A 27,875-nucleotide genomic window follows, 5' to 3' on the forward strand; every position below is an offset into this window, starting at 1 on the left:
AATGCCTCTGGAATGCCATGATGACACACCGTTTCTGTCTCTATATGACATGCCACAACATGCTGACCAGCCCGGGATTTTTTTTCACACCAATTGACTCAGACATGCATCATTGATGCATCACAGACGTAGACTACATATACATGCAGAGGTAGCTACAGTGGTACACACCGTACAACCATGCACATTACAACACCCAGATGCATTTTATAAGTCTTCATGTTTTTTTCATATGCCACATCACATACACCTACTCATCCAATCCCCCATAACACACGCGCACACACACACACACACACACACACACACACACACACACACACACACACACACACACACACACACACACACACACACACACACACACACACACACACACACACACACACACACACACACACACACACACACACACACACACACACACACACAATCTCCTACCATACACACTAACATCTAATATGGATGAGTAATTTCCCTGTCTTTTTGGTGTATCTTTGATAAATAATGTTTTGTTGATATGTTGTTCATTTGATTATGTATCAGATTACAAGTAATAACCTTCGCAATTACCAAGTGTATTTAATTAGTCACCACGAGTCACTGTTTCTTTCAGAAGACAACATGGGCTACCTTCTATAAAACTAAAGTTAGCCAGAGGAAAAGTGCACTGTAATTTGGTTTTATGTAAATCAACACTGTGTTTACAATGGGTTTTTGTTATATATATTTCTTAGGTGACAGATAAGCATAGAAGCAGAAAATAGCCAACTAATTGAAGCAAGCAGGGTCAAGCTGAAGTAATGTTCCTCTATTCAACAGTTTTGACTTTTGGTATTTTGGTGTAGTTTGAGTGCATTCTTTGAGCATACATTGTTTCTGTATCCAAGCTCTAGATGACAATCCACCTCTTCAAGGAGATAGGATACTGTTAATACCATAGACACTCAGGAGGTAGCTGATTTTGCTTGATCTTGGCCATACTTATATAAATATATATATGGCTGTATAATGTATATATATGCTACCAGGACTGCCCAACCCTCTTTCTGGAGATCTACGGTCCTGTGGGTTTTCAGTCCAACCCTAGTTTAACACACCTGATTCTACTAATTAGTTGCTCAAAAAGACCTTCATTAGCTGAATCAGATACGCTAAATTAGGGTTGGACTGAAAACCTACAGGGCAGTAGATCTCAGGAAGAGGGTTGGGCAGGCTTGTGCTATATAGAGCCTATTCAGATCTTTGTTTCACTAATTGGTCCAATCAGATCAGCTCTGAAAAAGATCTTGATGTAAAAAGTACCAATTACTTAGTGGAATAAGGGTCAGAATTGAGTTGTCTGTGGTAACGCAGTCTATGTGGCTCTCTATAGCATATATACACATCATACACACTAAAATACAGTAGAATAGAATACAGTATATACATATGAAATTAGTAAAGCAGTATGTAAACATTATTCAAGAGACTAGTGTTCCATTATTAAAGTGACCAGTCAATGCCACGCCGACATTGCTCATCCTAATTCCATTATTTATTTAGATTTGTGTGTATTGTTGTGAATTGTTTGATATTACTGCACTGTTGGAGCAAGGAACAGAAGCATTTCGCTACACCCGCAATAACATCTGCTAAATATGTGTATGTGACCAATACAATTTGATTTGATTTAGAATACATGTGTATTCATGTCATAATATTCTAAATGTTTGACATGGTAAAGACTCTACAGTAATCCTTTTTACACCGGCCAAGGTTGAAGGAGCTGATGATAATGCACGATTCCTGATTCACCACGACAGATATCCCGGAAAACCAATCAGTGCACAGGCTGAATCTTTATTGGTCGTCATAAATTACCACAGCCACAAAGTCATAATTATGGCTAAACCCCGCCAATTTCTACATTTGATCTTCTTACACTGCTAACTTTATGCCTAACCTTTATGGCTAACCTTACATTTTAAGATATAGACCATTTTTACTTTGTGGCTGTGGTAACAAACATCTTTATGGTTGTGACGAGAGTGAGTACAGCTTCGACCGGAAGTTGTTTTATTTATTTAGCCTACCTTTTATTTTATTATTATTTTTATTTCATCTTTATTTAACCAGGTAGGCAAGTTGAGAATAAGTTCTCATTTACAATTGTGACCTGGCCAAGATGAAGCAAAGCAGTTCGAAACATACAACAACACAGAGTTACATATGAAGTAAAACAAACGTACAGTCAATAATACAGTAGACAAATAGGTCTATATATGTGTGAGATAAGGGAGGTAAAGGCAAAAAAAGGCCATAGTGGCAAAGTAAATGCAATATAGCAAGTAAAACACTGGAATGGGAGATTTGCAGTGGAAGAATGTGCAAAGCAGAAATAAAAATAATGGGATGCAAAGGAGGAAAATAAATAAATACAGTAGGGGAAGAGTTAGTTGTTTGGGCTAAATTATAGATGGGCAAAGTACAGGTGCAGTAATCTGTGAGCTGCTCTGACAGCTGGTGCTTAAAGCTAGTGAGGGAGATAAGTGTTTCCAGTTTCAGAGATTTTTGTAGTTCGTTCCAGTCATTGGCAGCAGAGAACTGGAAGGAGAGGCGGCCAAAGGAAGAATTGGTTTTGGGGGTGACCAGAGAGATATACCTGCTGGAGCGCATGCTACAGGTGGGGGCTGCTATGGTGATCAGCAGGGTCTTGTAGATGACCTGGAGCCAGTGGGTTTGGCCACGAGTATGAAGCGAGGGCCAGCTAACGAGAGAGTACAGGTCGCAGTGGTGGGTAGTATATGGGGCATTGGTGACAAAACGGATGGCACTGTGATAGACTGCATCCAATTTATTGAGTAGGGTATTGGAGGCTATTTTGTAAATGACATTGCCGAAGTCGAGGATCGGAAGGGTGGTCAGTTTTACGAGGGCATGTTTGGCAGCATGAGTGAAGGATGCTTTGTTGCGAAATAGGAAACCAATTCTAGATTTAACTTTGGATTGGAGTTGTTTGATGTGAGTCTGGAAGGAGAGTTTACAGTCTAACAGACACCTAGGTATTTGTAGTTGTCCACATATTCTAAGTCAGAACAGTCCAGAGTAGTAATGCTGGACGGGCGAGCAGGTGCATGCAGCGATCGGTTGAAGAGCATGCATTTAGTTTTACTTGTATTTAAGAGCAGTTGGAGGCCACGGAAGGAGAGTTATATGGCATTGAAGCTCATCTGGAGGGTTGTTAACACAGTGTCCAAAGAAGGGCCAGAAGTATACAGAATGGTGTTGTCTGCGTAGAGGTGGATCAGAGACTCACCAGCAGCAAGAGTGACATCATTGATGTATACAGAGAAGAGAGTCGGCCCAAGAATTTAACCCTGTGGCAGCCCCATAGAGACTGTAAGAGGCCCAGACAACAGGCCCTCCAATTTGACACACTGAAGTCTATCAGAGAAGTAGTTGGTGAACCAGGCGAGGCAATCATTTGAGAAACCAAGGCTATCGAGTCTGCCGATGAGGATGTGGTGAATGACAGAGTCGAAAGCCTTGGCAAGGTCAATGAATATGGCTGCACAGTATTGTTTCTTATCGATGGCGGTTAAGATATCGTTTAGGACCATGAGCGTGGCTGAGGTGCACCCATGACCAGCTCTGAAACCAGATTGCATAGCGGAGAAGGTGCGGTGGGATTCTAAATGGTCGGTAATCTGTTTGTTGACTTGGCTTTCGAAGACCTTAGAAAGGCAGGGTAGGATAGATATAGGTCTGTAGCAGTTTGGGTCAAGAGTGTCCCCCCCTTTGAAGATGGAGATGACCGCAGCTGCTTTCCATTCTTTGGGAATCTCAGACGACACAAAAGAGAGTTTGAACAGGCTAGTGACAGGGGTTGCAACAATTTCGGCAGATAATTTTAGAAAGAAAGGGTCCAGATTGTCCAGACCTTAACTCTAACCTTAACCTAAGTCTCATAACCTGATGCGTAAGAGCCAACTTATACTTGATCCGAAAATGTTGTCGGAGACTCTGTATGGAGGTGACGCAATCGAGGGGACTTCGGAGCTCAGTACCGCATGGCTGTGGGCCTCCCAAATTTTGTAACATTGCAGAGGGCTCTGTATAGCTCCGTGTTGACATGATTGTTTTGATAGTAGGTGGGGGCGGAGGTCCTGTTTAAACAAACTCACTTCCTTGACAACATCCTTCACAACAGCTCTGAGCTGTGCTGCAAAGCGCAAGAAGCATGAATGCTCTTACTTCTGCAGAGGCCCTATAACCGTAAATGCTGCACGGCCAATGCAGATGTCAGATTTACCATGTAACGCCTATAAATTCTTCAAACCTGTTACGAAAAAGTCAATTCCGGTCGTAGCTGTACACTCTCTAGTCAGAACCCATCTTTATATATGCCAATATAAGCGCAAATAGAACAATACAACTTTGATATAAGTATTTTGCTAATAGTTAGTGCTATTTGGAATCTTTAAGACGTCTCTACCATGGATTCTAACCTTAACCACTACCTAACTTGAACCCTGAACCCTTAACCTTATCCATTTTTTTATTTGTATGTTTTTATTTATTTATTAATTTTATTTTATACTAACAAACAAATATTAACAAACAAAAGAGGAATAGCCACATGCAAACAAACATACATAAACTATTTATGTTGCCAGGAATCCTAAACAAACAAATTATATTCATAATACAAGTTAATTGCCTTTTTGTTTTTCCTTTTAGTTAAGGTAGTGCCATGTTGTTGAAATTCAAATTCATCACAAGTTAGGTTTTGAATTAGCAATATGCATTTGCGAATATGAAATTTACCTAATATTATTAGCAGTTGAATTAAATATACTTAAACTTTATCAATGTCAGAATTTCTTAAATAAATAATTATATTTTACCTGAAATATTTTAAATGTTAACTCCAATAAGGGGTAACGTCAGAGTTGGGACGTCCCAAGGATGCCAGATGTCCAAATTGTTAACCACTCTGCCACGCAGGCAGAGAAGGAGACCAATAATAGGTTATGGTAATGTCAAAGGGGCGGGTTCTACGAAGGCCCAGCATACGTGTGTGAGGTGAAGTTTGGGCTATTTAAATAGTTTGTTTTATTCCATGAGTAAATAGGTCATAGTGTTATTATCATTTAAACATTTATTGTATTTTATATAATTGTGTACGTTGAAATATGTTATTCTACTTTAATTAACTGTCAATTGTTCTCACAGAAATGGTTAGTTTTTGCCACCATCTCTCAGTTAGCTAGCACACATTAGCGAACTAGCAAGAGAAACCAGCTATAGCTTGCTAGCTAGTGACGTTAGTGTACACCATTGAAAATAGCTAGTTAATTAACGTTACTGGAGGTGAAGATCTAGCAACGTATGAAGGAGCGTTGCATGCCGTTATCAAACCAGAATATTGTGTTTCTATTTTTGAACAGCTGTTTACAATGGACCTTCCACAGCATGGTTACAGAGCAAGTGGTAAGTAAACGTTAGTTACAGCTAAAATGTTCTCTGGAGCTAGCTAGAGTTAGGCAAGCAAGGCTGTCATTGCATCATGCTACAGGTTGAATACTCAGTCACTTTTAGAGTCTCATAATTGCCTTGGGACTCAGTATTATCATGCTTCACCATAGTTGAGGAACCCCGGCTCAACTCCATTCTCTTATATGGATGCGGAGTTGGGTTTTCATGACTGGTCGCGGAATTTGCTAGCAACAACATTGAGTCACCATCAGTCGATTCTGAAAACGCTTAACGGTATATGTTTGTTCTGTACAAGTGAGTTCCTTCCACGGGGTGCCGAAATTAATACTTAATAATAACTTTTAGCAAATACAACCACCGATTTTCTTTTTTCCCCGTTGACGTCCCAATGATCCCGGTTTGCATTGAAACAATTTAATCTCTGTTTAGGTAGTATGAGCAACGAGGAAAATGTCGGTTGTATTCGTTAAAGTATGAATTTCGACACCTCGCGGAAGGACCGAAGTTGTACAGGTAAGCGTACAGGTATGGTGAATAAATGTTGTTGCTAACAGATCCAGAGACCAGTCCTCAACTTAACTTCGCCTCTATATAAGAGAACGTTCATACATTGAAATAATAGTGAAGACATCAACTATGAAATAACACATGGAATCATGTAGAAACTAAAAAAGTGTTAAACAAATCAAATAGCCACCCTTTGCCTTGATGACCGCTTTGCATTCTCTCAACCAGCTTCACCTGGAATGCTTTTCCAACAGTTTTGAAGGAGTTCCCACATATGCTGAGCACTCGTTGGCTGCATTTCCATCACTCTGCAGTCCGACTCATCCCAAACCATCTCAATATGGTTGAGGTCGGGGGATTGTGGAGGCCAGGTCATCGGATGCAGCACTCCATCACTCTCCTTCTTGGTCAAATAGCCCTGACACGGCCTGGAGGTGTGTTGGGTCATTGTTCTGTTGAAAAACAAATGATAGTCCCACCCGTTCACTCACACCGCGTCTCACAGACATGGCGGTTTGGTCCATTTGGACTCCAGACCAAAGGACACATTTCCACTGGTCTAATGTCCATTGCTCATGTTTCTTGGCCCAAGCAAGTGTCTTCTTATTGGTGTGCTTTAGTAGTGGTTTATTTGCAGCAATTTTACCATAAAGGCCTGATTCACGAAGTCTCCTATGAACAGTTGATGTTGAGATGTGTCTGTTACTTGAACTCTGACACATTTATTTGGGCTGCAATTCCTGAGCCTGGTAACTCCTAATGAACTGTTCTTGACATATTATTTTTCCCTATATGGTAAAAGATGAAGTCTATCTTCTGTATACCACCCCTACCATGTCACAACACACCTGATTGGCTCAAACGCATTAAGAAGGAAAGAAATTCCACAAATTAACAAGGCACACCTGTTAATTGAAATGCATTCCAGGTGTCTACCTCACGAAGCTGGTTGAATGCCAAGAGTGTGCAAAGCTGTCAAGGCAAAGGGTGGCTACTTTGAAGATTCTAAAATATAAAATGTATTTTGATTTACCATTTTGTTTTGGTTACTACATGATTCCATATGTGTTATTTCATAGTTTTGATGTCTTCACTATTATTCTACAATGTAGAACATGGTAAAAATAAAGAAAAACCTGGAATGAGTATGTGTCCAAACTTTAGACAGGTAGTGTCATTTTTCACATTTATTATCAATACCAAATATTTCTGTTATGACGTCATGCAATACTACAGAGGGACAAATCTCTATCTCATTTCATCCATCTGTAGCAAAGCCAAGAGCTCGTGCTGGTCCCCACACCGGGGACCCTCTCCTCTTTGCAGATACCAGTTCTGCAGCACCACCAATGAACAATCAGCGTTATTACACTCCTGGATACAACATTGGAGGGGCTCCAGTTGGAGGACCAGCGGATGCTGGGGTCAACAACCTGTTTGCTGACCCAATGGCCAGTGCAGCCATGATGTATGGCTCTTCCCTGGCCAACCAGGGAAAGGAAATTGTTAACAAGGAGGTGAGAGAATCACAGAGGCTGGTCTCATTTTCATTAGGATGATGGCTACATTTCAAAAAACTAGCAGCTGAATGCACTAAAGTTGCTGCAGGTACAGTGCCTTCGGAAAGTATTCAGACCACTTTTTCCACATTTTGTTACCTTACACCCATATTCTAAAATGGATTAAATGAAACTATTTCCTCAGCAATTTACACCCACTACCCCATAATGACCAAGTGAAAACTCATTTTTTGCTAATTTATAAAAAATAAACGTATACCTTATTTACGTAAGTATTCAGTCCCTTTCTATGGGACTTGAAATTGAGCTCAGGTGCATCCTGTTTCCATTGATCATCCTTGAGATGTTTCTACAACTTGATTGGTGTCCACCTGTCGTAAATTCAATTGATTGGACATGATTTGGAAAGGCACACCTGTCTATATAAGGTCCCACAGTTGACAGTGCATGTCAGAGCAAAAAACAAACCATGAGGTCGAAGGAATTGTCCCTAAAGCTCTGAGGCACAGATCTGGGGAAGTATGCAAAAAATGTCAAAAATGCAGCATTGAAAGTCCCCAAGAACACAGTGGCCTCCATCATTCTTAAATGGAAGAAGTTTAGAACCACCAAGACTCTTCCTAGAGCTGTCCAAACTGAGCAATCGGGGGAGAAGGGCCTTGGTCAGGGAGCTGACCAAGAACCCGATGGTCCCTCTGACAGAGCTCCAGAGTTCCTCTGGAGATGGGAGAACCTTCCAGAAAGACAACCATCTCTGCAGCACTCCACCAATCAGGCCTTTTTGGTAGAGTGGCCAGATGGAAGCCGCTCCTCAGTAAAATGTACATGACCTCCCGCTAGGAGTTTGCCAAAAGGCATGTAAAGGACTCTGATGAAACCAAGATTGAACTCCTTGGCCTGAATGCCAAGCATCACATAGGAGGAACCTGGCACCATCCCTACGATGAAGCATGTTGGTGGCAGTATCATGCTGTGGGGATGTTTTTCAGTGGCAGGGACTAGGAGACAAGTCAGGATTGAGGCAAATATGAACGGAGCAAAGTACAGAGATCCTTGAACACCCCAGAGTGAGGTCCTGAGCAGGTTAAGGTTCACCTTCCAACAGGACAATGACCCTAAGCACACAGCCAAGACATCGAAGGAGTGGCTTCGGGACAAGTCTCTGAATGTCCTTGATTGGCCCAGCCAGGAGCCCAGACTTGAACCTGATCGAACATCTCTGGAGAGACCTGAAAATAGCTGTGCACCGACGCTCCCCATCCAACCTGACAGAATTTGAGAGGATCTCCAGAGAAGAATGACAGAAAATCCACAAATAGATGTTTGCCAAGCTTGTAGAGTCATACCCAAGAAGACTCGGTTGTAATCGCTGCCAAAGGTGCTTCGACAAAGTACTGAGTAAAGTGTCTGAATACTTATGTAAATGTGATATTTTCGTTTTTATTTTTAATAAATTAGCAGAACTTTCTAAAACAGTTTTTGTTTTGTCATTATGGGGTATTGTGTGTATATTGAGTGAGGGGGAAACTATAAAAACATTTTTTTAGAATAAAGCTGTAACCTAACAAAATGTGGAAAAAGTCGAGGGGTCTGAAATACTTTCCGAAGGATCCTTTCAGATCAACTCAGGATGAGGTTTTATGAAAATGCTTCAGCCAAATATGGATAAAGATGGGATTGTTTAGGGTTAGCCGTGCATGAGGTAGCCACATGAGTTCTAGAGCTGGTCTGCATCTGTTCCTTTGGCTCAGTTTGTGCCTGATGGAGCCCACTGTTTACCTTTTCCATAGTTTGTTCCTTAGTATTATGAAACATTTCTCTGTCCGTCTTTTGATGCTGGATGAGACTGCGCCAACAGTCTTTGACAGAGGATTTAATTTGCGCAATCTCCCTCTTCAGATCAGCAGGTACGTGTCTGTGAACAAGCTGAAGTACTTCTTTGCCGTCGATTCCAAATATGTAATGAAGAAACTACTGCTCCTCGTGTTCCCGTACACACATCAGGTAATGAAGTCATTTTATTACACCAAACACACCATATCACAGCCTTACACTTGATGTTCCACAGCGTATGATACCCAACAGCACTGTAGCACACACTGGTGTGTCATGGAGATGGTCTCGGCATTCCACCTTCGTCTTGTCTCATGTTCTCTTGCGCCTATCAAATAGTCAGGCCTCCAAACAAGATAATCACTCAGGTAGCACTGGTGTGTTTTGATGTGGATGTCACACAGAAGATGTAGAAGGGACGGCTGCATTTGTGTTTCATCAATGTTTTATATTAACAAGCCTGACACAGTTTCCACACATGTTCCATACTCAGACTTAGAGAAATTGTTAGACATTCTGTGACCTGATTAAATATTAGGTTCAGCAAAAACTATGGCTTCTCTATGAGGTGTAAATATATTGCACATATTGTAATGTCAATAGGACTGGGAAGTTCGTTACCACAGGGACACTCCTCTCACACCCAGGCATGATGTGAATGCGCCCGACCTTTACATACCTTGTAAGTTAATTTTATGATATCAGAAATATGTTTAATATCATTTGTCCTTCATGACTGAATCTTTTGAATTGGAATACACACTGAATTGTTTTGTTTATTATTACTGTATTGTTTTTCAGCAATGGCTTTCATCACCTACATTTTGCTAGCTGGGATGGCCCTTGGCATTCAGAAGAGGTTACTTCAACTACTTTTTCTTTACAACTGTACAAACATGGCCAAGCAAATTCATTGGGGCAAAAAAGTATTTAGTCAGCCACCAATTGTGCAAGTTCTACCACTTAAAAAGATGCGAGGCCAGTAATTGTCATCATAGATACACTTCGACTATGACAGACAAAATAAGAAAGAAAATCCAGAAAATCACATTGTAGGATTTTTTATGAATTTATTTGCAAATTATGGTGGAAAATAAGTATTTGGTCAATAACAAAAGTTTCTCAATACTTTTATATACCCTTTGTTGGCAATGACAGAGGTCAAACATTTTCTACACGTCTTCACAAGGTTTTCACACACTGTTGCTGGTATTTTGGCCCATTCCTCCATGCAAATCTCCTCTAGAGCAGTGATGTTTTGGGGCTGTTGCTGGGCAACACGGACTTTCAACTCCCTCCAAAGATTTTCTATGGGGTTGAGATCTGGAGACTGGCTAGGCCACTCCAGGACCTTGAAATGCTTCTTACGAAGCCACTCCTTCGTTGCCCGGGGCGGTGTGTTTGGGATCATTGTCATGCTGAAAGACCCAGCCACGTTTCATCTTCAATGCCCTTGTTGATGGAAGGAGGGTTTCACTCAAAATCTCACGATACATGGCCCCATTCATTCTTTCCTTTACGCGGATCAGTCGTCCTGGTCCCTTTGCAGAAAAAAAGCCCCAACGCATGATGTTTCCACCCCCATGCGTCACAGTAGGTATGGTGTTCTTTGGATGCAACTCACCATTCTTTGTCCTCCAAACACGACGAGTTGAGTTTTTACCAAAAAGTTATATTTTGGTTTCATCTGACCATATGACATTCTCCCAATCTTCTTCTGGATCATCCAAATGCTCTCTAGCAAACTTCAGACGGGCCTGGAAATGTTCTTGCTTAAGCAGGGGGACACGTCTGGCACTGCAGGATTTGAGTCCCTGGCGGCGTAGTGTGTTACTGATGGTAGGCTTTGTTACTTTGGTCCCAGCTCTCTGCAGGTCATTCACTAGGTCCCCCCGTGTGGTTCTGGGATTTTTGCTCACCGTTTTTGTGATCATTTTGACCCCACGAGGTGAGATCTTGCGTGGAGCCCCATATCGAGGGAGATTATCAGTGGTCTTGTATGTCTTCCATTTCCTAATAATTGCTGCCACAGTTGATTTCTTCAAACCAAGCTGCTTACCTATTGCAGATTCAGTCTTCCCAGCCTGGTGCAGGTCTACAATTTTGTTTCTGGTGTCCTTTGACAGCTCTTTGGTCTTGGCCATAGTGGAGTTTGGAGTGTGACTGTTTGAGGTTGTGGACAGGTGTCTTTTATACTGATAACAAGTTCAAACAGGTGCCATTAATACAGGTAACGAGTGGAGGACAGAGTAGCCTCTTAAAGAAGAGCATGGCGCTTGTAACGCCAGGGTAGTGGGTTCGATCCCCGGGACCACCCATACGTAGAATGTATGCACACATGACTGTAAGTCGCTTTGGATAAAAGCGTCTGCTAAATGGCATATATTATTATTATTATATTATTATTATTAAGTTACAGGTCTGTGAGAGCCAGAAATCTTGCTTGTTTATAGGTGACCAAATACTTATTTTCCACCATAATTTGCAACTAAATTCATTAAAAATCCTACTATGTTATTTTCTGGATTTTTTTTTCTCATTTTGTCTATCATTGTTTAAGTGTACTATGATGAAAATTACAGGCCTCTCATCTTTTTAAGTGGGAGAACTTGCACAATTGGTGGCTGACTAAATACTTTTTTGCCCCACTGTATATGATTTCTGTAATGTTACAGATACTGTGTTAATGAAATTAATAGATTGTATTTGTCTCTATTTTAAATTAATCAGCAAACTAAAGTTCTTCCCTCATTATTATTGTCTCTTCTTCAATGGCAGGTTCAGTCCAGAAGTCCTTGGTCTGTGTGCCAGCACTGCTTTGGTGTGGGTCGTCATAGAGGTCTTGGTCATGTTGCTGTGTCTCTACATTCTCTCTGTTCACTCTGACATTTTTGACCTCTTTGCATACAGTGGATACAAATATGTGGGGTAAGGGATCCAATAGATCTACATTCTGTAAGATATATAATTCAAGTTGTTACATTTTGTTCACACATTACTGTGATACCTCAGTTTTTTTAGCATGATGATTCTTTGTTTTAGAATGATTTTCACAGTGCTGGGTGGTCTGCTGTTTGGCAGTGATGGGTACTTCGTGGCTCTAACTTGGTCATCTTGTGCTCTTATGTTTTTCATTGTAAGTACTTCAAAACTCTGGAACTGTTTCAGGTATTGTATTACCTAGTAAGGCATGCTTAATGCAAGATAGTAGACAAATTGACATGGTTTAATTCGTTTATTTTACTTTAAACTTTGTTTAAGACTAAACAACATTTTGATCACCACATCAGGTCCGCTCTCTCAAAATGAAGATTCTGTCGTCTCTCTCCCATGACTCCATGGGGGCTGGGGCGACAGCCAAACCAAGACTCCGCCTGTACATCACCGTGGCCACCGCAGCCTTTCAGCCAATCATTATCTACTGGCTCACCTCGCATCTGGTCAGGTGACCTGGTACAGGGTCTGACCCTGTGGGTCATTAGTATCAAACAAAACAAACAAAAAAAATGTTGATGCTTTCTACAAACTTGGCTCTTGCGGGTGTCATTTACCTACATACCAGCTCATCTGCCAGGGAAAGCGGGATGATGGATATCGAGCTGTATCTTGTGTTCAGCTTGTGGGTTAAAGCTTAAAATTAACATTTTAGTTTTTACTTCTGTTGGTGAGACTTTTGCATGCAAGACATCACTTGTCACGATGAGTGTTTTACAGTCATTTTTGGCCACCTTATTTATAAAGAAAGAAGGGCTTTGTATTCATGAAATTGGAATTTATGGTTATGATAAACCTTTGTCACACTCCAGTTCTTCCTCTAAAGTTTCTTGCGAATGTTGTCCGTTTGGGCTTACCAGAAATGTTGCAATGTGGTTAAATGGAAAATGATTGAGATATTTTTTTATTTTATTTTACCAGGTAAGTTGATTGAGAACACTCATTTACAGCAACAACCTGGGGAATAGTTACAGGGGAGAGGAGGGGGGACTTGGGAGGATGTGTTATCAGTGCCCTCTTCTGCATTTGAACCTTCTCTGTTAATCCATCCTTTTTATTATGTATCTAAACTTTGTGGAGCATGAACAAGTTTTATTATTTTTGTAAAAATAAAATAGAATATAATTGTATCCATGCCTCTGTCATTTTGTTAACTGAATGTAATGTTTAAAAGGAAAAAATGTCTGTCGCTCAGTTGGATCATCCTGAATTTAGGGGCTCTCCCTTCGTGACGCAGCGGTCAAAGGCACTGAATCACAGTGCTAGCGGTGTCACTACAGACTCTGGTTTGATTCCAGGCTGTATCACAACCGGCTGTGATTGGGAGTCCCATAGGGCAGCGTACAATTGGGCCCAGCATCGTTAGGGTTTGGCTGAAGCAGGCCGTCCGTTGTAAATAAACATTTGGTTCTTAACTGACTTGCCTAGTAAAATAAAGAATTTGTTGGCAAAAGACAGAACTGTATCTTTAAGGCGAGAACGCGCAGGCTGCGGGCAATCTACAAAGCGTCCTTTTGGTTTCCAAGGGAACCCTGGAAGAGATCACGGATAGTCGGGAATTAGATTTAGATTCTTTGTATGGTTCTCGGACAATATTTTAAACCGTTGAATGGGAGATTTAGCATGACTCAAGCCTTTTACTAATACCCCCTGACAAATATTTACGTTGCTTTATAGGTAAGACATGCATTGTCTATTTTTATTCTCAAGTATTTCTGCTCCAGAGGGGTATTTGACAAAAGACTGCTTGACTGATGGTGCTAAATGTAACTTTATATTCTACCGCCATTTTCCGAAGTCTGAGCACATTGAGCAGCTTTGTTGAGCACCATGAGGCTTTATGGGCAGAATGTTCAATTTACCCTTATGAAAATAAGTTGTTTTCCAATCAAAATGATTTTATGCATGCACCTGTCCAATGCCTATTTGCTAGCTGTCTGAATGCGAGTAACAGTTTATAGCTAAATCATTTATCCGTTACAGAAGTGAAATGGGGAGGACTTGGTTCAGACTTTTGTCTTAATCTTTAACTTGTTAGCTAATGTATTTTTTAAATTCTTACCAACTGAAGGTTCTTTGTGCATGGAGTGCACAGTGAAGCTTTTGAAGAGCGATTGTTTTGTTTTTAATTCAAAAGGTGATTCCCAACCTTTTTTGGTTACTGTACCCCGAGTCACATTTTGCTCAGTCCGGAGAACCCACGAAGTACTTCCTCGTGTGTATTTTACCAGTAGGCCTATGGTCTTTTGAATCTTCCCAAGTACACCCTATAGCAAGAGGAGGGAAGTGCGGCCCGCCGGGCACTTCAATCTGGGCCGCAATACATTAAAAAACATATATACCGCTTTTTCTCTCCACAATTTCGTGGTATCCAATTTAGTCTTGTCTCATTTCTGAACCTCTGTACGGATTCGGGAGAGCCGTGCGTCCTCCGAAACACGACCCAGCCAAGCCGCACTGCTTCTTGACACAATACACACTTAACCTGAAAGACAGCCGCACCAATGTGTCGGAGAAAACACCATACACCTGGCGACCGTGACAGCGTACATGCGCCCGGCCCACCACAGGACGACGCTGGGCCAATTGTGCGCAGCCTCATGGGTCTCCCAGTCATGCCAGCTGTGACACAGCCTGGGGTCGAACCCGGGTCTGTAGTGATGCCTCAATCACTGTGATGCTGTGCCTTAGACCGCTGTGCCACTCGGTACCCCCTCCAGGGGTACATGTACTCCAGACTGATCTGGTCTACCATCTGATCTGCTAAGGCTATTATAAATTGGGTTTGTCTACATTTTTCTAATTGTGTAAATGCATTGCCATCAACTTGAGCTGAATTTTTCACCATGCCATTGAAATAATGTTTGTCTGCTCTGCTTTGCCCATCAGATCAACTATTGAATGAGTGTATAAGAAGTCTGCTGCTGGTAGAGAGATGGAGAGTGACTCTCACACACTGCCACTGCTCCCTATATCTCTTCCTTATCCCACCACTCTCTACCACTGCCTGCCTTTCTCTTCCTCTCTTTTGCAAACTTCTTCCACTGTTCATGTTTCACTCCCTCTGTCTCCTCTATCAATCCCGCCATCCCCTACTTCACTTTGTCCCACAGCCCCAGCTTCAGTTCACCTCAAGACTCAACCTCTCTCCCCTCTTTTACACACCTTGTCCCCACCTTTGTTTCTTGATGGACAAAACTTACACTGCCTAAACTCTCTAACCACATCTGACGAAGATGACTTGACCTGCCTCAACTGGCTGCATCAAAGAGGCAACTTGCTTCCCCTGCAGCCCCTGCCCAAAACAACACCACTGCCTCAGCTGGAGCCCCAGGATCCCATACCTACCCCACACCTTCCTCCCTCCCCATCCAAGCCCCCTTACTCCTTTAGTAGTCTAATCTTCATGGCGATAGAGGACTCGCCAGACAAGAGGCTCCCAGTAAAGGGTATCTATGAATGGATAGTGAACAGCTTCCCCTACTACAGAGCAGCACCTGGGGGGTGGAGAAACTCTGTTCGACACAACCTGTCTCTGAGTAAGAGCTTCCGTCGGATTCACAGGGACAAGAGCCAGGTGAGATGTGTTCACTGGTTTTCAATGTGCCAGTTTGCATGGTCTAGATTTTGGGTTGAAATTATGGTGTTTAGTGATATTGAAGATTGTGTATGATTTCTTTTTCAGTTTGTGGGGAAGGGCTCACTGTGGTGTGTGTGTCCAGAATATCGACATGCTCTTCTGGAGGTGCTCAGGAAAGCGCATTATTACCACGGCACCAACAGTAACTTACTAAACAACCCTGCATTGTGAGTATGAACAAACACATTTGCAGTTTAGTTCAGTGTTAAATATCATGACTAATTTGCCCAAAGACTTGTTGGTTAATGAATGTCAGTTAATGATATGTCTTACAGTAGTAGACTTATCACAGCCCAGTCAGAACCTTACCAGTAGTCCAACTAACTGTATTACTTATACAACAGAGTATAAGTTTACCTAGATACAATTCTATTTAAAATGGGGATATTGTTTATTCATTTATCCATAATAAATCCATAATAAATTCAACAATTTTTCATCCCTCTCTGTCCTGTGTGTCCGTGGAGCAGGTTGGAGGGAGCTGATTACGAAGTATCTATGGTGTGTGACACTGTGGAGATCTCAGGTTAGCCCTCCTCCATCACTAAGCATGTCAGCCTCATAGATCTTGATAACCATGCTGAACATTGGGGTAAACTACAGCCCCTGACAGTATTGTAATGCCTCTTACAAATGTTTTTTTTTTAAGATGTCAGTTTCCTCTTAATTTTTCATTCATAGTTTAATCTAAATACTTATTTTCAATTGAGGAACAATTGATCTATCTATTACGCCTTAACTCGTCTGCCGATTTTTCTTTCTTTCTTTTTTTCCCCCTAACCCTTTCTCTGCAATTTGCATGGTTGGTGAGTTTGTGTGCTGTTGTCTTGACAACAACAGTCTATTGCCTTGGCAACCTATAGCCATAGCAACACGCTGGCTCAGTTCTTTATGTCACTCTCTTTTAGTGCATTTAACATTTAAGTCATTTAGCAGACGCTCTTATCCAGAGCGACTTACAAATTGGTGCATTCACCTTATGACATCCAGTGGAACAACCACTTTACAATAGTGCATCTAAATATTTTAAAGGGGGGAGGGGGTGAGAAGGATTACTTTATCCTATCCTAGGTATTCCTTAAAGAGGTGGGGTTTCAGGTGTCTCCGGAAGGTGGTGATTGACTCCGCTGTCCTGGCGTCATGAGGGAGTTTGTTCCACCATTGGGGAGCCAGAGCAGCGAACAGTTTTGACTGAGCTGAGCGGGAACTGTACTTCCTCAGTGGTAGGGAGGCGAGCAGGCCAGAGGTGGATGAACGCAGTGCCCTTATTTGGGTGTAGGGCCTGATCAGAGCCTGGAGGTACTGAGGTGCCGTTCCCCTCACAGCTCCGTAGGCAAGCACCATGGTCTTGTAGCGGATGCGAGCTTCAACTGGAAGCCAGTGGAGAGAGCGGAGGAGCGGGGTGACGTGAGAGAACTTGGGAAGGTTGAACACTAGACGGGCTGCGGCGTTCTGGATGAGTTGTAGGGGTTTAATGGCACAGGCAGGGAGCCCAGCCAACAGCGAGTTGCAGTAATCCAGACGGGAGATGACAAGTGCCTGGATTAGGACCTGCGCCGCTTCCTGTGTGAGGCAGGGTCGTACTCTGCGGATGTTGTAGAGCATGAACCTACAGGAACGGGCCACCGCCTTGATGTTAGTTGAGAACGACAGTTTGTTGTCCAGGATCACGCCAAGGTTCTTAGCGCTCTGGGAGGAGGACACAATGGAGTTGTCAACCGTGATGGCGAGATCATGGAACGGGCAGTCCTTCCCCGGGAGGAAGAGCAGCTCCGTCTTGCCGAAGTTCAGCTTGAGGTGGTGATCCGTCATCCACACTGATATGTCTGCCAGACATGCAGAGATGCGATTCGCCACCTGGTCATCAGAAGGGGGAAAGGAGAAGATTAATTGTGTGTCGTCTGCATAGCAATGATAGGAGAGACCATGTGAGGTTATGACAGAGCCAAGTGACTTGGTGTATAGCGAGAATAGGAGAGGGCCTAGAACAGAGCCCTGGGGACACCAGTGGTGAGAGCGCGTGGTGAGGAGACAGATTCTCGCCACGCCACCTGGTAGGAGCGACCTGTCAGGTAGGACGCAATCCAAGCGTGGGCCGCGCCGGAGATGCCCAACTCGGAGAGGGTGGAGAGGAGGATCTGATGGTTCACAGTATCGAAGGCAGCCGATAGGTCTAGAAGGATGAGAGCAGAGGAGAGAGAGTTAGCTTTAGCGGTGCGGAGCGCCTCCGTGATACAGAGAAGAGCAGTCTCAGTTGAATGACTAGTCTTGAAACCTGACTGATTTGGATCAAGAAGGTCATTCTGAGAGAGATAGCGGGAGAGCTGACCAAGGACGGCACGTTCAAGAGTTTTGGAGAGAAAAGAAAGAAGGGATACTGGTCTGTAGTTGTTGACATCGGAGGGATCGAGTGTAGGTTTTTTCAGAAGGGGTGCAACTCTCGCTCTCTTGAAGACGGAAGGGACGTAGCCAGAGGTCAGGGATAAGTTGATGAGCGAGGTGAGGTAAGGGAGAAGGTCTCCGGAAATGGTCTGGAGAAGAGAGGAGGGGATAGGGTCGAGCGGGCAGGTTGTTGGGCGGCCGGCCGTCACAAGACGCGAGATTTCATCTGGAGAGAGAGGGGAGAAAGAGGTCAGAGCACAGGTGCAGTGCTTATGTAAAACTGGTTTTGGCCAAGGCCAGTAACTCCCTACATTCCACTTAGATTGTCTACAGGGTATACACTGTAATGTAGTGATGGGTGGAAAAAATTGATGGTTATATTTTGCGATGTTATTTTGGATGATATTATATCGATACTTTGACTCCAAGTATTGATTTGTGTATATATATGAGTACCTGTCAAGTTTGGCCACACCTACTCATTCAAGGGTTTTTCTTTATTTTTTAAAACAATTTTCTACATTGTAGAATAATAGTAAAGACATCAAAACTATGAAATCAAACAAATGGTATCATGTAGTAATCAACATATCAAAATATATTTTATATTTGAGATTCTTCAAAGTAGCCACCCTTTGCCTTCCTGACAGCTATGCACACTCTTGGCATACTCTCAACCAGCTTCATGAGGTAGTCACCTGGAATGCATTTCAATTAACAGGTGTGCCTTGTTCATTTGTGGAATTTATTTCCTTAATACATTTGAACCAATCAGTTGTGTTGTGAGAAGGTAGGGGTGGTTTACAGAAGATAGCCCTATTTGGTAAAATATTAAGTCCTTATATTATGGCAAGAACAGCTCAAATAAGCAAAGAGAAACGACAGTCCATCATTACTTTAAGATATGAAGGTCAGTCAATCTGGAAAATTTCAAGAACTTTTAAAAAGTTTCTTCAAGTGCAGTTACAAAAACCATAAAGAGCTATAATGAAACTGGCTCTCATGAGGACCGCCACAGGATTGGAAGACCCAGAGTTACCTCTGCTGCAGAGGATAAGTTCATTAGAGTTAACAGCCTCAGAAATTGCAGCCTAAATAAATGCTTCACAGATTTCAAGTAACAGACACTTTTCATAGGAGACTGCGTGAATCAGCCCTTCATGGTTGAATTGCTACAAAGAAACCACTACTAAAGGACACCATTAAGAAGAAGATGGTACAACGGTTTGATTTGTTTGATCGTAGCTAGCTACTTAGCTAGCTACATAGCCGTCTTTGTATCAAAGATAATTGTGTAGTCTAGAGCGATTTTCTAGGTTAGCTAGCCAGCTATTGTCGTTCTTTTAACGCAACGTAACGTAAACAACACTGCTAGCTAGCCAGCTAGCCCCCGAATAGCAGCACTGCAGAAACTATTACACTCAACGGAACGACTTGATTAGTGTAGTGTCAACAACGCAGCCACTGCCAGCTAGCCTACTTCAGCAGTACTGTATCATTTTAATCATTTTAGTCAATAAGATTCTTGCTACGTAAGCTTAACTTTCTGAACATTCGAGACGTGTAGTCCACTTGTCATTCCAATCTCCTTTGCATTAGCGTAGCCTCTTCTGTAGCCTGTCAACTATGTGTCTGTCTATCCCTGTTCTCTCCTCTCTGCACAGACCATACAAACGCTCCACACCGCGTGGCCGCGACCACCCTAATCTGGTGGTCCCAGCGCGCACGACCCACGTGGAGTTCCAGGTCTCCGTTAGCCTCTGGAACTGCCGATCTGCGGCCAACAAGGCAGAGTTCATCTCAGCCTATGCCTCCCTCCAGTCCCTCGACTTCTTGGCACTGACGGAAACATGGATCACCACAGACAACACTGCTACTCCTACTGCTCTCTCTTCGTCCGCCCACGTGTTCTCGCACACCCCGAGAGCTTCTGGTCAGCGGGGTGGTGGCACCGGGATCCTCATCTCTCCCAAGTGGTAATTCTCTCTTTCTCCCCTTACCCATCTGTCTATCGCCTCCTTTGAATTCCATGCTGTCACAGTTACCAGCCCTTTCAAGCTTAACATCCTTATCATTTATCGCCCTCCAGGTTCCCTCGGAGAGTTCATCAATGAGCTTGATGCCTTGATAAGCTCCTTTCCTGAGGACGGCTCACCTCTCACAGTGCTGGGCGACTTTAACCTCCCCACGTCTACCTTTGACTCATTCCTCTCTGCCTCCTTCTTTCCACTCCTCTCCTCTTTTGACCTCACCCTCTCACCTTCCCCCCCTACTCACAAGGCAGGCAATACGCTCGACCTCATCTTTACTAGATGCTGTTCTTCCACTAACCTCATTGCAACTCCCCTCTCCAAGTCTCCGACCACTACCTTGTATCCTTTTCCCTCTCACTCTCATCCAACACCTCCCACACTGCCCCTACTCGGATGGTATCGCGCCGTCCCAACCTTCGCTCTCTCTCCCCCGCTACTCTCTCCTCTTCCATCCTATCATCTCTTCCCTCTGCTCAAACCTTCTCCAACCTATCTCCTGATTCTGCCTCCTCAACCCTCCTCCCTCTCTGCATCCTTTGACTCTCTATGTCCCCTATCCTCCAGGCCGGCTCGGTCCTCCCCTCCCGCTCCGTGGCTCGACGACTCATTGCGAGCTCACAGAACAGGGCTCCGGGCAGCCGAGCGGAAATGGAGGAAAACTCGCCTCCCTGCGGACCTGGCATCCTTTCACTCCCTCCTCTCTACATTTTCCTCCTCTGTCTCTGCTGCTAAAGCCATTTTCTACCACTCTAAATTCCAAGCATCTGCCTCTAACCCTAGGAAGCTCTTTGCCACCTTCTCCTCCCTCCTGAATCCCCCCCCTCCTCCCTCTCTGCAGATGACTTCGTCAACCATTTTGAAAAGAAGGTCGACGACATCCGATCCTCGTTTGCTAAGTCAAACGGCACCACTGGTTCTGCTCACACTGCCCTACCCTGTGCTCTGACCTCTTTCTCCCCTCTCTCTCCAGATGAAATCTCGCGTCTTGTGACGGCCGGCCGCCCAACAACCTGCCCGCTTGATCCTATCCCCTCCTCTCTTCTCCAGACCATTTCCGGAGACCTTCTCCCTTACCTCACCTCGCTCATCAACTCATCCCTGACCGCTGGCTACGTCCCTTCCGTCTTCAAGAGAGCGAGAGTTGCACCCCTTCTGAAAAAACCTACACTCGATCCCTCCGATGTCAACAACTACAGACCAGTATCCCTTCTTTCTTTTCTCTCCAAAACTCTTGAACGTGCCGTCCTTGGCCAGCTCTCCCGCTATCTCTCTCTGAATGACCTTCTTGATCCAAATCAGTCAGGTTTCAAGACTAGTCATTCAACTGAGACTGCTCTTCTCTGTATCACGGAGGCGCTCCGCACTGCTAAAGCTAACTCTCTCTCCTCTGCTCTCATCCTTCTAGACCTATCGGCTGCCTTCGATACTGTGAAACATCAGATCCTCCCCTCCACACTCTCCGAGTTGGGCATCTCCGGCGCGGCCCACACTTGGATTGCGTCCTACCTGACGGGTCGCTCCTACCAGGTGGCGTGGCGAGAATCTGTCTCCTCACCACGCGCTCTCACCACTGGTGTCCCCCAGGGCTCTGTTCTAGGCCCTCTCCTATTCTCGCTATACACCAAGTCACTTGGCTCTGTCATAACCTCACATGGTCTCTCCTATCATTGCTATGCAGACGACACACAATTAATCTTCTCCTTTCCCCCTTCTGATGACCAGGTGGCGAATCGCATCTCTGCATGTCTGGCAGACATATCAGTGTGGATGACGGATCACCACCTCAAGCTGAACCTCGGCAAGACGGAGCTGCTCTTCCTCCCGGGGAAGGACTGCCCGTTCTCGCCATCACGGTTGACAACTCCATTGTATCCTCCTCCCAGAGCGCTAAGAACCTTGGCGTGATCCTGGACAACACCCTGTCGTTCTCAACTAACATCAAGGGGGTGGCCCGTTCCTGTAGGTTCATGCTCTACAACATCCGCAGAGTACGACCCTGCGTCACACAGGAAGCGGCGCAGGTCCTAATCCAGGCACTTGTCATCTCCCGTCTGGATTACTGCAACTCGCTGTTGGCTGGGCTCCCTGCCTGTGCCATTAAACCCCTACAACTCATCCAGAACGCCGCAGCCCGTCTGGTGTTCAACCTTCCCAAGTTCTCTCACGTCACCCCGCTCCTCCGCTCTCTCCACTGGCTTCCAGTTGAAGCTCGCATCCGCTACAAGACCATGGTGCTTGCCTACGGAGCTGTGAGGGGAACGGCACCTCACTACCTCCAGGCTCTGATCAGGCCCTACACCCAAACAAGGGCACTGCGTTCATCCACCTCTGGCCTGCTCGCCTCCCTACCACTGAGGAAGTACAGTTCCCGCTCAGCCCAGTCAAAACTGTTCGCTGCTCTGGCCCCCCAATGGTGGAACAAACTCCCTCACGACGCCAGGACAGCGGAGTCAATCACCACCTTCCAGAGACACCTGAAACCCCACCTCTTTAAGGAATACCTAGGATAGGATAAGTAATCCTTCTCACCCCCCCCTTTAAGATTTAGATGCACTTTTGTAAAGTGACTGTTCTACTGGATGTCATAAGGTGAATGCACCAATTTGTAAGTTGCTCTGGATAAGAGCGTCTGCTAAATGACTTAAATGTAAATGTAAATGTAAATGAGACTTGCTTGGGCCAAGATACACGAGCAATAGACCAGTGGAAATCTGTCCTTTGGTCTGATGAGTCTGAATTTGATATTTTTGCTTCCAACCGCTGTCTATGTGAGATGCAGATTAGGTGAACAGATGATCTCCGCATGTGTGGTACCCGCCGTGAAGCATTGAGGAGGAGGTGTGATGGTGTGGGGGTGCTTTGCTGGTGACACTGTCAGTGATTTATTTAGAATTTAAGTCCCACTTAACCAGTATGGCTACCACAGAATTATGCAGCATTACGCCATCCCATCTGGTTTGTGCTTAGTGGGACTTTCATTTGTTTCCCAACAGGACAATGACCCAACACACCTCCAGGCTGTGTAAGGCCTATTTGACCAAGAAGGAGAGTGATGGAGTGCTGCATCAGATGACCTGGCCTCCACAATCACCTGACCTCAACCCAATTAAGAGAATTTGGGATGAGTTGGACCGCAGAGTGAAGGAATAGCAACCAACAAGTGCTTAGCATATGTGGGAACTCCTTTAAACTGTTGGAAAAGCATTCCTGGTGACTACCTCAAGGTGCTGGTTGAGAGAATGCCAAGAGTGTGCAAAGCTGTTAAGGCAACGGGTGGCTACTTTGAATAATCTAAAATATATATATATATATTATTTATTTATTTAATTTACCTTGTTTTTGGTTACTACATGTGTTATTTCATAGTTTTGTGTCTTCAATATTATTCTACATTGTAGAAAATAGTAAAAATAAAGAAAAACCCTTGAATGAGTAGGTGTGTCCAAACTTTTGACAGGTGAGATATACAGTAACAATCTAAGCACAATATCCCATAATGACAGAGAGAAAACATGTTTTTTTTTTTATTGGGCAAATTGATTGAGAATGAAATACAGAAATATATTTTTTCCATAAGTAATCACACCCCTGTGTCATACTTTGAGGTGATTACAGCTTTGAGTCGTCTTCGGTATGTTTGTATCAGCTTTCCACATCTGGATTTGGGGATTTTATCCCATTCCTCCTTTCAGAGTTTCTCAAGCTCTTAAGTTAGAAGGGGAGTGGTGGTGAACAGCAATATTCTGTTCTTTCCATAGATTTTAGATAGATAGTCATAGTCTTTACATAGATAGATAGTCTTTACATAGATTTTCAATAGGATTCAAGTCTGGGATTTAGCTGGACCACTCAAGGACATTAACATTATTTTTCCAGCGTTGCTTTGGCTGTATGCTTGGGGTCATTGTCCTGTTGGAGCTTAGACTGGGGCGAAGATTTAAGGTCGTTTGCACTCTGAAGCAGGTTCTCATCAAGGATTTGCCTGTATTAGGCTCTTCATTGTTCCCTCTATCCTTACCAGTCTCACAGTCCCTGCCGCTGAATAGCATTCCCATAGAATGATGTTGCCACCATCATGCTTCATGGTAGGGATGGTGTTAGACTGGTCATGAACTCTGCCTGGTTTTCTCCAGACATAGTGCTTTGCTTTCAGGCCAAAGAGTTCCATCTTAGTCTCATCAGACCAAATATTTTTTTGCTTTGAGTCTTCCATCTGCCTTTTTGCAAACTCTAGGCAGGCTGTCATGTGCCTTTTTGTTAGGAGTGGCTTCCGTCTGCCCACTCTCCCAAAAATCCCAGATTGGGTGAAGTGCTGTAGAGACTGTTGTCCTTTTTGTGGGTTCTCCCTTCTCAGCCAATTAACTCTGTAGTTCTTCTTTCCCACTTCCTTGGTTGGATGGCCAGCTCTAAGCAGAGTCTGTGTAGTTCAATATTGTTTTCCGTATTCCAATGATGGAGACCACTGAGCTCTTGGAAACCTTCAACACTCTAGAAATAGTTTTATACCTTTCCCCAGATGGAGGCCTCATCACAATTATATCTCAGAGATCTACGGAAAGTTCCTTTGACTTCCTGGTGTAGTTTCTGCTCTGACATACGCTGTCAACTGTGGAACCTTTATATAGACAGGTATGTTTCTTTCTAAATCTGTAGATCATTAGATAGGTCTAATGTCCACCACGTGACAGGTCCAGAAGTGACCCAGCATCCTCTTGGGCCTCAGCATCTTATTTACATAAGTATTCAGACCCTTTGCTATGAGACTCGAAATTGAGCTTAGGTGCACCCTGTTTCCATTTATCATCCTTGAGATGTTTCTACAACTTGATTGGAGTCCACTTGTGGTAAATTCAATTGATTGGACATGATTTGGAGAGGCACACAGCTCTCTATATAAGGTCCCACAGTTGGCAGTGCATGTCAGAGGAAAAACCAAGCCATGAGGTCGAATGAATTCTCCTCAAAGCTCAAGAGACATGATTGTGTAAAGAGACAGATCTGGGGAAGGGTAACCAAACATTTCTGCAGCATTGAAGGTCCCCAAGAACACAGTGGCCTCCACCATTCTTAAATGGAAGAAGTTTGGAACACCAAGACTCTTCCTAGAGCTGGCCACCCGGCCAAACTGAGCAATCGGGGGAGAAGGGCCTTGGTCAGGGAGGTGACCAAGAACCCAAGGGTCAGTCTGATAGAGCTCCATAGCTCCTCTGTGGAGATGGGAGAACCCTCTAGAAGGACAACCATCTCTGCAGCACTCCACCAATCAGGCCTTTATGGTAGAGTGGCCAGACGGAAGACACTCCTCAGTAAAAGGCACATGACAGCCCGCTTGGAGTTTGCCAAAAGCCCCCTAAAGGACTCTCAGACCATGAGCAATAAGATTCTCTGGTCTGATAAAACCAAGATTGAACTCCTTGGCCTGAATGCCAAGCGTCACGTCTGGAGGAAACCTGGAACCATCTCTACGGTGAATCATGGCGGTGGCAGCATTATGCTGTGGGGATGTTTTTCAGTGGCAGGGACTGGGAGACTAGTCAGGATTGAGGGAACAATGAACAGAGAAAAGTACAGAGAGATCCTTGATGAAAACCTGCTCCAGAGCACTCAGGACCTCAGACTGGGGCGAAGGTTCACCTTCCAATCGGACAATGAACCTAAGCACAAAGCCAAAACAACGCAGGAGTGGCTTCGGGGCAAGTCTCTGAATGTCCTCGAGTGGCCCAGCCAGAGCCCTGACTTGAACCCGATCAAACATCTCTGGAGAATAAGGCTATCTCATTTTAGAATAAGGCTGTAACGTAACTTTAATGTGGAAAAAGTCAAGGGGTCTGAATACTATCCGAATGCACTGTTTTGTGAGGAACATGTTTGGAACATCAAATTGCAATAAAATGCAGAATTGAATCACAATACATATAGAATTGTGAAAATTGCAATTGTATCATTACCTTAGTATCATGATAATATTGTATCGTGAGGTCCCTAGCAATACCCAGACCTACTGTAATCTCTTTAAACTGTTCAATTGTTCTACTGTATAGGACACTATTATAAACAATTGCACATCAACCACATGGATGTTGATGTGCCACATTTTTCAATGTGCAGTATACAAACTATTTTGGGTCTCTCTCACACAGATTCCCATTGTCAAACTCTCCTCCTCTCCTCCCCCTCTACCCCAGCCTTGACCTTAGACAACCCACCTCTCTCCTCATATCCACTTTGCCCTCTAACCCCTGATCATGAGGAGATGGTCAACATGGAGGCAATGGAATATGAGGAAGAGGTTGGTGAGGAGATGGAGAAAGACCCCCTGTCAGACAGTGGCTACATAGAGTTGCACTACTACCAGTATCACCAGTACCAGTATCTGGTCCTGCCCGGGGACACTGAACTGGATCTGGAGACCGTAGAGATCCTGCAGCTGGATGCTGAGGCCCAAGAGGCTGCTGGGTCACTTCTGGACCTGGCAGGGGGTGGACATTAGACTGATCTACAGATAAGGACATGCAGTGTGGTCTAAACAAATTGACTAATAGACTGAAGTACACTGTGATGTAAGGAGATTATGTCTAACCTGAGTAATATAAATTGGCAATACGTTGATGTGTGCTGACATTTTGACACTGCCTGAGATTTGATTTGCTGTCATAAAGTGATATACTGTAGCTACTATGATTGCACATCCAAGCCACCTTACCTGATGCGTGTAAACACATTTAAGCCACTCGCCACACTCATTGACATATACCAGACATTGGCGTATGCTTTTGGTATAAATTGAGGAGGAAAAATATTGACGCTGTACTGATAAGAATCAAGGCCTCTATATTTTGATGGAATAAAACAGATGAATGATAACATGGGAAATCTACTGCCAATTAATCCACTCTCAGATTCAGGGGACAAAGAAATGTATGTTCATTTCTGAATCCTGAATCTGATTTTATAATAATCTCTACCAAGTGCATCTTTTATTGAACACTTATTATTGTGCAGAATTTATTTTATAAGCTATGTCGATGTTTATAAAGAAACATTAGACATTTGTCATTCATTCAACTCTTTTTTTTTCATTTCATAATTGTATTAACAATAAAGCACCAAACTCTTATAGGAACTGTTCATATTTTTTTGTGTTCAAACGTTTTATCATTTACACCTTTTTCAAATACTTTATGGGAATCTATCAAGGAATCAAATATTTCTTTAGTTTATATTTCTAAATATCTTTGCATTCCTTGGATTCAATGTGCAGACTGACACCCCTAATTAGTGGGGAGACATTTGACTGGAAATAACAAGTAACCGAAATAAATGCACATTTTTATTTGTGTCCGTCTAGGTATTATGTCAAGAGCCAAAACGCAAGATTAACATGTTGAAAAAATCATAGCTATGTAGGAAAGTCGATTTTGGGTGTGGTGTTGATGGCATAACCACACTTTATATTCCGCGTTCGTAGCACTTCGATAAAACTAC

At 43.6% G+C, this 27,875-nt stretch overlaps 2 protein-coding genes across 12 annotated transcripts; both read left to right on the plus strand.

The window, feature by feature from the left end:
* The first annotated feature begins 4,969 nt into the window (after positions 1–4,969).
* LOC123993370 (protein YIF1A-like) lies at positions 4,970–13,465 on the plus strand. Of its 9 annotated transcripts, XM_046295453.1 has the most exons (11): positions 5,020–5,067; positions 5,433–5,475; positions 5,911–5,994; positions 6,243–6,422; positions 7,261–7,505; positions 9,408–9,512; positions 9,945–10,023; positions 10,143–10,200; positions 12,120–12,269; positions 12,384–12,477; positions 12,632–13,465. In XM_046295453.1, exons 3-11 carry the CDS (start codon positions 5,955–5,957, stop codon positions 12,788–12,790), a joined length of 1,110 nt encoding a protein of 369 aa, XP_046151409.1. In that variant the 5' UTR covers positions 5,020–5,067; positions 5,433–5,475; positions 5,911–5,954; the 3' UTR covers positions 12,791–13,465. The 9 variants fall into 9 exon arrangements, with proteins under 9 accessions (XP_046151410.1, XP_046151414.1, XP_046151409.1 ...); XM_046295454.1 differs by lacking the exon at positions 5,911–5,994 and having other exon boundaries at positions 4,970–5,067; XM_046295457.1 differs by lacking the exon at positions 6,243–6,422.
* Positions 13,466–13,693: 228 nt separating this feature from the next.
* LOC123994078 (forkhead box protein N2-like) lies at positions 13,694–27,501 on the plus strand. 3 transcript variants are annotated; one of them, XM_046296567.1, is made up of 5 exons: positions 13,694–14,012; positions 15,225–15,912; positions 16,021–16,142; positions 16,446–16,501; positions 26,531–27,501. In XM_046296567.1, the coding sequence occupies exons 2-5, from the start codon at positions 15,271–15,273 to the stop codon at positions 26,878–26,880; spliced, it is 1,170 nt and encodes a 389-aa protein (XP_046152523.1). In that variant the 5' UTR covers positions 13,694–14,012; positions 15,225–15,270; the 3' UTR covers positions 26,881–27,501. The 3 variants fall into 3 exon arrangements, with proteins under 3 accessions (XP_046152523.1, XP_046152526.1, XP_046152524.1); XM_046296570.1 differs by having other exon boundaries at positions 26,576–27,501; XM_046296568.1 differs by lacking the exon at positions 13,694–14,012 and adding an exon at positions 14,937–15,118.
* The last annotated feature ends 374 nt before the right edge of the window (positions 27,502–27,875 follow it).

This window comes from Oncorhynchus gorbuscha, linkage group LG13, assembly GCF_021184085.1.
Source record: "Oncorhynchus gorbuscha isolate QuinsamMale2020 ecotype Even-year linkage group LG13, OgorEven_v1.0, whole genome shotgun sequence".
NCBI lineage: Eukaryota > Metazoa > Chordata > Actinopteri > Salmoniformes > Salmonidae > Oncorhynchus > Oncorhynchus gorbuscha.

Coding starts and splice junctions, on each gene's coding strand:
- LOC123993370 (XM_046295461.1), top strand. Junction 9,513..9,944: donor TGTTCCCGTACACACATCAG/GTAATGAAGTCA, acceptor TAATGTCAATAG/GACTGGGAAGTTCGTTACCA. Junction 12,270..12,383: donor AGTGGATACAAATATGTGGG/GTAAGGGATCCA, acceptor TCTTTGTTTTAG/AATGATTTTCACAGTGCTGG.
- LOC123994078 (XM_046296567.1), top strand. CDS start 15,271: ATGGAGAGTGACTCTCACACACTGCCACTGCTCCCTATATCTCTTCCT. Junction 15,913..16,020: donor TTCACAGGGACAAGAGCCAG/GTGAGATGTGTT, acceptor TTTCTTTTTCAG/TTTGTGGGGAAGGGCTCACT. Junction 16,502..26,530: donor TGACACTGTGGAGATCTCAG/GTTAGCCCTCCT, acceptor TCTCTCACACAG/ATTCCCATTGTCAAACTCTC.